This window comes from Battus philenor, unplaced genomic scaffold (assembly GCF_028537555.1).
Source record: "Battus philenor isolate CCGP_79_NKW_IND1 unplaced genomic scaffold, ilBatPhil1.0.hap1 SCAF_9, whole genome shotgun sequence".
In the NCBI taxonomy this organism is placed as follows: Eukaryota; Metazoa; Arthropoda; class Insecta; order Lepidoptera; family Papilionidae; genus Battus; species Battus philenor.
Window position 1 is genome coordinate 793,744 of NW_027181759.1, and position 10,680 is coordinate 804,423.

Here is a 10,680-nt window from a genome sequence, read left to right on the forward strand (position 1 = left end):
TTATAACTTCATAAACGTAACTTACTTGTCACTTTTGTTTTTTTGACGTTTAAATGTCAAGTCGATGTAATGTCACGAAAATATAGAATGAAAAGATTGTTACGCCGCTAAGAATAAAATAAATAATCGTGTATGGATATATATATATATATATATATATATATATATATAAATATATATATATACACACATATATATAAATGTGTTTGTGTGTGTGAGTGTTAATGCGTGGAATTTAATGTTATTAATGTTAACTCTGGAAGCTAATTATTGTCTAAAAACACATTAAAAATACAGTGATGTAAGTAAAGTCTAACTTTTTAATATTTTTAAACAATCAGCCTAAGGATTACGGTCTGCAACAATGTTTATTAAAAACATTTATTTTTTTCATAAAACTACTTTATTTGCGACGACTAAATATAAAACATTTTAAACTTAGAATTAAGTAATTAAAATATATATCCATATAACGCAGAGAGCGGCTAATGCGCGGACCGTGCCCCGGCCTCCCGCGGGGAATCCCATAGAATAAACTTCATTACTGCCTAGTGTTATTGCGTGCTCTGGATCCGTGCATAATGGCATCTTTTGTCCTTACGTCACAAAGTACAGCTTTGAGAACCCTTTATTTATTTATTTACATATTCTAATCTAATCTATTTAAATATTTATTTATTGTTCATGACTTTTGTTACCTATTTTCTAAACACAGCGCCGGTCGTTCACTAACAGGGTGAACAGAAGACTTTATTAAATTCGTCTGAAACAGGTCTTAAAAAGTATATTGTCCTAATATTCTTTTTTTTTATATCCTACAAAAAAAATAAAATTGTGATCAAAAATCAACATGGATTTGTTTATAAAATATAAATACATTAAAAATACTTTTAAGTTAAACGGTTTTTTGATACCCATATTGTGGTGGTTGTGGGAAAATATGTACCTAGTCCGCAATATTGGAACGGCGTCTATCTTGAATTTTCAATTTTGACATATTCACCGTGTTTTACTAGTGTAGCCCTTTCATTTGATACCCATATTGAGGGGGTTAAGGAAAAATACGTAATCCGCCATTTTGTATCGGCGGCCATCTTAAATTTATAATGTTATTGATTTTATTATATTGTATTGTCATCTAAATTAAATGCGTGTACCAAATTTCAGATCAATCTGACAACGAGAAGGTGCTTAAATTTCAATTTCTAATTTTGTTCCAAATAAATTCCGTACGGGTCGAACTAAATAAAACCGTTTAATAAACTGCATGTATTCTGCCAAATCAATTTCATCCTCTTCAAAGTTACCCCGTCTGATAAAGTGCATTTTCGCCAACGCTTTTTCCAGTCTTCGAAACAATCGGAATAGTCTTTAATCGGTACAGCCTTCATCTCCTCAATCGTGTCAAAACGACGTCCCCGCATTAGCCTTTTGAGTTTACAAAAAAAATCAGAAATTGCACGAAGCAAAATCAAGCGAATACGGTGGTTGCAGAACGATATGAGTGAAGTTTTTGATTCTTTCGTTCCAATAATCCAGCGATTTTGGTACCTGTCGAAACTTGACGGCTTCAAGTCGCTTGTCAAATGTTATAGACAGTCCAACCAACCTTACAATAAAAACTACCTGCCTTCCTTATGCCCGGGAATTTTAAATGATAATTTCACCTTAACTTTTCATAACAGAGTACACCTATCCCCAGATTTACACGGTACTTGTTTTACACGTTTTCGCTGTTACACGGTTTTCCAAATAATTTTTTTTTATTTTATTTTAATAACCGATTATTTCCATCTCTCATAATGTAAATGTTTCTGCTTCAAACATCGAATCGGCACAAATAACTTCGATTGATGACAGTGAATTCGAACCTTCGATTCAGAAAAAAAGAATGAGAGTAATTTATTTTTTGTTCTTCTGTTTAATGTATTGTAATTAAATAAATAACAAAACAGTTTTTCCGTAATATATTAAATATTTTAACTTGTCAATTCATTTTATTTTTATTCCTGTGTACACCTACAATTATTGAAAAAAATCCACAACTGTTAAATAGCAAAATCATTCATTTTCTGCAAGCTTTTCGATTTACACGGTTTTGACTTGAAAATTTTTAATTTTCGATTTACACATTTTTCTCTGGAACGTATCTACCGTGTAAATCGGGGATAGGTGTATAATTTTACAGAATCTAAATAGAGTTCATAAAGCTCTTTCTTCTTCATATCTCTGTATAGATTATTGACGTTTAGCGTTAACAAAATTCCAACTTACGGTAAAATCGTTATAAATGTCTACTTCATCTGAATCAGATATTGCAGTGTATTTACGTAGATTTGTTCAATAAACATAATTAACTCAGTTTTGTTTTCACTTTGAGCAGTTTTTTACAGTTCTTCGTTGAAGATATGGAAGAAATTAAACAAATGTCAAAAATTTTACCTGAATTAGATATTGCAGTGTATTTACGTAGATTTGTTCAATAAACATAATTAACTCAGTTTTGTTTTCACTTTGAGTAGTTTTTTTCAGTTCTTCGTTGAAGATATAGAAGAAATTAAACAAATGTCAGAAAATTTCACCTGAATCAGATATTGCAGTGTATTTACGTAGATTTGTTCAATAAACATAATTAACTCAGTTTTTTTTTCACTTTGAGTAGTTTTATTTAATTCTTCGTTGAAGATATGGAAGAAATTAAATCTAGAACCTAACGAAATCTGAAGTCAGACTCATGACTCTCGAGTAATCTTTTGGAGTATTTTATCTACTTGTAGGAACCATTGTAACGTTGCAAGTTAACGTCCCATAAATCTCAGTTAAAATTTTAACCAAAAAAATATAAACACGAGAAACATCTCATAAATCGCAATACAGCAAAAAATTGTTCAACCCTTAGCGGGTAACGGTACGTCTCAAGTGGCGTGGGGTCGTGGGAGCATGCTATTGGTTCAACGGATCTTTGTTTTTTTTTAACAAAAATTCCAATGCGCCCGCGCACCAGCGACAGCAGTTAACAGATTGCCCGCCAGAAGGAACCTGGCCTCGATCGCGTTCACTAGCTAGGTGTCGTCTCACGCACCGGCGCACACTCTTTGTGTCGGTTGCGTACACCAGCTACGTGTCTTCTCACGCGCCGGCGTGCGAGTTTTACTCTTAAAATTACCTACTATTTCAGGTTGAATTAATATAACCATGCACCGGAACCGACACATCCTGTGAACTACCGGCGCTCCCTGCTCTCGACTTGCTGCCGCCTGACCAGTCCTGGGAGATCGTGCGGCTGGCTACCACCACCATCAGGGAGTACCGAGCTGCGGTGCAAAATTAGACCAGGCCTTCTGCCCACTACCCTTAATTAATTAAATATATTTTTTTTTCTTCTTGTGCCTTTTTGTTGCCAACAACCACAACCCCTTTAATTATATATATATATATATATATTTCTTCTCATAACGGCACACCATGTCACTCTTACCGCGAAAAGACAATTGCAACAATAAAGCGCTACAGCTACATATCACAGCACATACCGTTAATCAAGCTTAACGAATGCAGCGCTTCAAGCCAATAACTGCCTGCCACCGATCGTCTCTGAGCCGGTCGTTATTTATGAATAAACATCTAAATGAACCACGACCATGTATCCTAGAGTAATTTACCTGTCATGGAAATAAGTCATTGTATTTTTGAAATTTTCCCTCATATATACAGGAGAAGCTGTAAAACAATCATAATCGTTGGAAAAGGAGTGTGGGATTCTTCCTAGGGCCGTTAGGTCTAGAGGTAGTAATAACACGAAGCCCGAAGTAGAAGTATATTTTTGGAGCTTCGTCCCATATTTATATCGATGTAAATGAACAATTTCATTTCCGTGGAATTCCTCTTTTTGATGAGCCGCCAAAGAATACATAATGTTGCTCCTATAATACAGATGTAAGGAAAGAATTACATTTCTGTGGGATTCCCCTTCTCGATGCGTCGCCGCCGATGACGTAAAGTTGCTCGTAGAATACCGATGTAAATAAAAAAAATACATTTCTCTGGGATTCCCCTTATTGATGTGCCGCCGCCGATGACGTAAAGTTGCTCCTGTAATGCCGATGTAAATAAAAAAATACATTTCTATGGAATTCCCCTTATCGATGCGCCGCCGCCGATGACATAAAGTTGCTCCTATAATTCCAACGTAAATAAAGAATTACATTTCTGTGAAATTCTCCTTTCAATGCGCTGCCGACGATGACCAACCTGAACAACGCATAATGTCAAAATGGCTGGAGTAATGCAAACTTTCCAAAATTATGTGTGATATAGATAGTAAGAAAATAAATAAGAATGAATAATAAATAAATTGTTAAACAAATGATGAATATAATAAATTTAAAAAATGTAGAACTCTGGACGGAAGGCAAATGAAGTGAGACGATGTATCGAAGTAAAGGAATGAAAGATATTATGAAGGTAATTAGAGAATAAAATTAAATACATTGAGAGGTAAGAAAGATGAGTACAGAAATTAGTTAAAGTTATTTAAAAAATTTTAACCTAAATAAAGGCCCTATCCACCCATGATAGATGTTGAGCGTAAGGCTTCAATAAATGGGCCAATATAAAAACATTCCAAGAAAAATCTCAATGCTTAGTAGTGAGGTACACAAAGCAGGGATAGGAAGAGGAAATCAGTATGTCAAGGAAAATTTCAGGAATCATTATCATATCAGCTGATAAACGCCTAGAACACGCTTTCCTAAAGTTCACCAAGATTATCGGTCTTGCATTGCCCGAATCAAGGGAATTCCCGTGACTTTCTCGTTTTTACCGGCTTGTGGTCGTTACTCAAGAACCTGTCGGCTCCAACGGCCGTTTTCATATTATCTTGCCTTATTAATATAACAGCGGGAGAAAAACATAGGAAGCCTCTCCACCGGTCGCTGGACCCTGGCATCACAACAGGTCATCATCGCGATCTGTGGTGAAGGGCTATACCTTGCAGTGGCCGTCTATCGACTAACGAGTAATGAGATTTAATGAGATTATTATTTACTATCTATCTCTGCAAACTTTTTACCGTCAGAACTTATTTCATAGAAAAAAATAATTAATGTAACATATTTCAATATGATCACTTTATACAAGACGATTGTAAATAACTGTAGATAATGGTAGGCTGCTCTTCAAGGTCCGGGAAGACAGAAACAATTTTATTATGTATATAATTATAATTTTTAGTGCACGTATACAAAATGTTCTACACTCATACAGAATGGTTTTAAAAACATCAAAACGTCGGTAAATCAGTACTACGTCGTAGAGGCTTGATAGCTAGCGCCATCTAGTATGTTTTTTAGAAAAAAAGATGATAAAACAGTTCTATGTATTTATCAATAACTTTTAAATTTTTGAAAACTAATGAGCTAAGCATTCACTCCTTTAAAACCTTTATATCTACATATAAATAATCATCTTGTATTAAGATGTTTAATAAAAGTCCCTTCAACAAACTGAATCCGTAAAGATATTTGTACTTATAAAAGTTCAGTTCAGTCGATCTAGATAACCAAAACTCTTTTAATTAAAACTTCTTTAATAATATTATGTCTAGTTTAATATAGTTTGTAGACAAGTGCTAATTACATTATTATTTCCATTTAAATTTAGAATAAATACAGTTGCAGTGCAGAATTTTATTATAACTGCGTCATTGATCGCTGTAAGCGATTTTTCTAAAATAAAAAAAAAATTGTTTTATATACTGACAGTTACGTAGCAGTATTTACTCCGCTAATAGACAGTTTAGTTCTAATTTCAAATTGATTATTTTTTCTTTGACATTCACATCTAACCTCTATGGACTTCTGGTCCACACAGAAGTGTCATCACCTGAGGTGCATATGCAGTGTGACAAGGGATAACGCGATGTTTGAGAATAGATACAACCAAATGCATGTCTAAGTAAGAAAAGGACCAATATTCAGCCACTTCGTTTCGTGAAAGGGGGAGCAACGCTAGCTCCTTCAGTTAGTAAGTTTTTTGTCGCGTTAGACTTGAGAACAACGCCAGTGAAGAAGAGTGTGCCCAACGTGATAATCAATATTTAGGCAAGATATTTTTTAAAATTAAAATCCGCATATTTTATCTTTTTAATTTTATTTGAATACTAGCTGACCCGGCGAACTTTGTTCCGCCTTAATGGTAATAAATAAGCAGATTTTTTTTTTGGAAAAAATACAAAAAAAAATTAAATAACTACATTAATCATTCATTATTATTTCTGTATTTTAGTACATAGGTTGCTCTTCACTTAAGTACCTTGTGATACACGACATTTTTTGTTTTATTATCAGGCGCAAAAATATACAACGCAGATGGTCTTCCGACCCGTGAACATGCCACGAATAATTGACCATGTGAAAAACATGAATGTTCTAGATTTAAACCACAAACTTTTAAGGATTAGCCTTGTGATTTGTTGATGGTCATGGCAAATGCAAGACGTATCGGAAATTGAAGTCTTTTAAATTCAAACGGCATATCGGTTGGGATCATCGGGATCCTCGGAATGAGAACTTCCTCACCTTTGAATTTTCCTATCATTATCGTAGCGTAAATTACATTGTTCATCAATTTACTAACCACCAAACGCGTACCGTTGCACAGTTTTGGTTGGTTTATGTTTCGAAGCATGATTACTACGGAGCCAACCTTTAGGCGTAAATTGTGCGGTGGTAAGCCAGGCACGTCCAAAGAGTTTAAAAATTCAATTGGATAGTTGGTGGCTTCATCTTCATTTGTGACGCAGTCAATAGATTTGAATGAATGCATTGTTCCAATGATCTTATTTTGAATTATGTAGTTCAGGCCATCTACATCTTTATTCTTAGCCGCTAAAATTGCTCGCTTTTTAATTCATTATTTTTGTAGTTAGAAATAATATTTGGAAATACATTGTTGATAAGTTCGTCTTTTGATGAGACAAAATTCAGAAATTATTTGGAAATAATATTAATCCGCTCGATTCATCGACAGGTACTTGACCATTACCGATAGTCAGTAATTGCTCCGAGAAATCTTCAGCAGATGTATCATTAAGCAATGTAACTCTCATGTTTGCTGTCAGCTGCAGTTTCTTCACATAGCGCCATAGATTTGACGATTTGAGGCAAGCGTTTATTTCATCGGCAGCCGTAGATCTTGGAATTACTGGCAGTATTTGGCGGAAATCGCCAGACAGTAAAATCATTGCTCCTCCAAAACATCTCGAGTCATTGCGTAAATCTTTTGATGTTCGGTTAAGTGCTTCTAATGCACGTTTATGCGCCATTGTGCATTCGTCCCGGATGATGATTTTCGATGCCGCTAAAACTTTGGCCATTGCTGAGTGTTTTGCAATATTACACGTTGGTTCTTCAATAGTTTGAAGATGTAACGGTAATTTGAATGTTGAATGAGCCGTACGGCATCCTTCTAACAATGTGGCTGCTATTCCAGAAGAAGCAACTGCAACCGCTATGTTGGATCTCGCCCGAACAGTTGCTAAAACTAATGACAAGGAATGTCTTGCCAGTTCCACCAGGGGCATCTAGGAAATATAAACCACCATTTTCATCAGCGACAGCCTTCATTAAAGTATCATAAACTTCCTTTTGTTGGTAATTTAACAGGGGTACATTCCTTTGAACTACTAAATCTAATTCCTGGTGATCATATTCACGTTCCCGTTCCAATTCTCGATTAAATGCGTCATTCATTTCACGATTTGGCGCTGGCATTCCTAACCTGATTAATAAATTACCGCACATGAGGTAACACATATCTTCGATCAAGAGTAAAGCACGATTATGTATCTCCTCATTCATCTCAATATTGTGATTTCTGGAACTGACACGACTTTGATGTAAAATATCTTCTGACATACTATCCTTGTATTTGTGCCACAGGTTACATGGGTTTGATGGAAAACATGTCGAAATTATGATAGCGAATATTGTGCGTATCTGACTTGGAGATGCAGAGATAATGGCTTCAGCGATTGTCGTATCCCAATAGGTATCGTTTTCTAATAAGTTCAATTCTTCACATGCAGCACGATATGTTGGGAATGTTACACCATTAACAGTTCGTAGTGTCTCAAATGAAGTTGGCCCACGCACATTTACCAGCAACAACCGCAAATAGAAACATTCATCATTATTTGGATGAACTGTATACATACGATCAAGAGCATCAGTAGAACGCACATCTGGAAACCCAGGAACCGCATCACCTTGCTTCCGTATTTGAAAATTCTTGGATGAAGCATTCCAAGTATAATAACGTGGCATCTCCGAGCAAACCAAAGTTCGTGCAAACTGATCGCTTTGGCAGATTGCAAAAAAACTGGTCAATGTAGTTGCTGGAGGTGTTTCAGCACGTTGCGTAGCATTCGAAGCCGTGAAATATACTCGTTGACCATTCTCCAGATGCACCGCCAAATGTATAACAGTAGGATGACGTTCGTGAATTGGAAATGCGAATATACGCCAAATCGCTTCATTACAGTTCACATAACGACCAACTTGATAGCGTGAAATTTCATCGTTGGTATTTGAGGATTGCAATCCAAAAACCGCCATATCACTGCCTTTCGTGACATATTTGCAAATATATTTTATGGACTTAACTGAATTGCAGTATTCAACGTTGCAATGTGTCTTGAACGTTTTAGAAATAAGTGGCGAATGTGGAACAATCCAACTGTTGTCGACAACGAAATCCATTCTTTTCACTTTCGTTGTGACAGTTCGACCGTTGTCATCTGGTGATCGACGCCGATACAGCGGATACCCATCGTTGCCAGTGACAGTCTCCGCCGTTAATTTCCGTGGATATCGTTTAGAGCACTTTCCATCGACCATGCAAGGTGATTGGGGATTGATGGCACCACACGGTCCATGAATCATATTAGTAGTAACAACATCATGTAGGTCTGGATCGTCTTCATGATCAGGAATCTCGGCACATATGATATCATCTATTTGGTCAGGCTGAATTCTTTCCACTAACCAAATAAGAATGTGTGCGTGCGGCAGGCCTCGCTTTTGCCATTCGATTGAATACATCCAGCATCGAGTATCTCCAAAGACGCGTTGTTTAACAATAAAGTTCATCAGGGACCGAATTTTTTGCCTGAATATACGTGCTGTGATGTCGTGTCTATCATTTGATGTTTGTCCGGGAAGCAGCAATTGAGTAATTTCAATCCATTTTGGATTACAGGTAAAAGTAATAAAGAGATCTGGCCGGCCGTAATGACGACCGTATGTCATTGCATCTTGTGCATATTCATGCATATGACGTGGGCTACCAATGTACGTCGCCGGCAGAATAGTTAATCGACCAATATTAGCTGCATTTCCTTCAGTACTAACTGCATCACGTAAATGGATGTACTCCTCAGAACGCAGTTTGGCTTGGTTCAACCTAATAAATGTTAAACGTTCCGTTTCTATTTTTACATACATGTCAACGCAATACTGCTGAAACAATCGACGAAACCGCAGCAAATAGTTGTCAGCATTTTGACGAATCATCAAACGATATGCATAATAATTCATTGAGCTAACTTTCTTTGTAGTTTCTTCACCTGAAATTCGAAATTTGATAATTAACCATTTCAAAGACAAATAATACAGACATTAACCATTATTAAGATACTGATACTTTACCATTCAATGGATTTATCATTTTAATATTAAAATAATATCCATCTTCTCCTTGCCAAATCATCAGTGGGTATTGCAATGCGTCATATGATCGATGAGTTTCAGATATTTGTTGCAGTTGCCCAGTATCGCGACGTGTAAGCACAATATCGCGTTTTTCCAATTGTTCACCAACAATCAGGATGGCAACTTCGTCTACTGTTGGAGCATTAAATGTGCGTTCGTGTGTTCCAGATGGTCGTTTATCTGCTTTGATGACAACTTTATAGTCATCATTTGGCATTTGCTCTAAAGCACTCTTAAACAACCTGACCAACGCATGATGTTCATGAAGCAGACACTGCAAGTCTTGAATAATTGCTCGCTTCATTCCTGCATTGATCCCTAGGCGTCGATCAAGTTGTTCTTCCATGCTGCCCATGAAATATATTTGTAAAAATTTATTCTGTGTATCTTCGAAAGGTAGTGATGATCCAATTCGATGGTGAATCTGTCCTTGTATCTACAAAATAAAAACCAGACAGTATTAACTGGGTTATAAACACTTTTTCTGTGGGAGAGTAGAGTTACTTAGATACGATAGAGTAGAGTACCTTAAATGTCGGATTAAATCCTCCTTCTTGGATAATGTCTGCCTCAAATGACGTCATTTGGAAACAACTATTGTATTTTCGAGTATTTGCAAGAAAGTGGCGTGATTCTTATGTTTCGCCACAAAGCAATGAATACAATGGCTCATGTGGCGGAGTCAACACTGGCAATTTCACTTTACCATTAAGGCAGCATAATCCAGGCGTTTCTCCGGAAAACTTTAATGCACCACAATACTCGCAAACAACGTGCATTTGCCCAATGCAAACGCTAGAATGCAAGCTGTAATCATTGCTGCAATCGTATCGAAACGCTGCTCGATTCAATTCAGCTAAATATCTTGTTCTGCGTCGCACATTATCTATTTGTTGCCTTCTGTTGTTCG

At 36.3% G+C, this 10,680-nt stretch overlaps 2 protein-coding genes across 2 annotated transcripts; both read right to left on the reverse strand.

The window, feature by feature from the left end:
* Positions 1-6,456: 6,456 nt before the first annotated feature.
* LOC137932248 (uncharacterized) lies at positions 6,457-6,825 on the reverse strand. Its single transcript, XM_068775851.1, has one exon. It carries the CDS (start codon positions 6,823-6,825, stop codon positions 6,457-6,459), a length of 369 nt encoding a protein of 122 aa, XP_068631952.1.
* Positions 6,826-7,409: 584 nt separating this feature from the next.
* LOC137932250 (uncharacterized) lies at positions 7,410-10,116 on the reverse strand. Its single transcript, XM_068775853.1, has 2 exons — positions 9,876-10,116; positions 7,410-9,625 (listed from the first exon to the last, which is right to left on the reverse strand). Exons 1-2 carry the CDS (start codon positions 10,114-10,116, stop codon positions 7,410-7,412), a joined length of 2,457 nt encoding a protein of 818 aa, XP_068631954.1.
* Between the last annotated feature and the right edge of the window lie 564 nt (positions 10,117-10,680).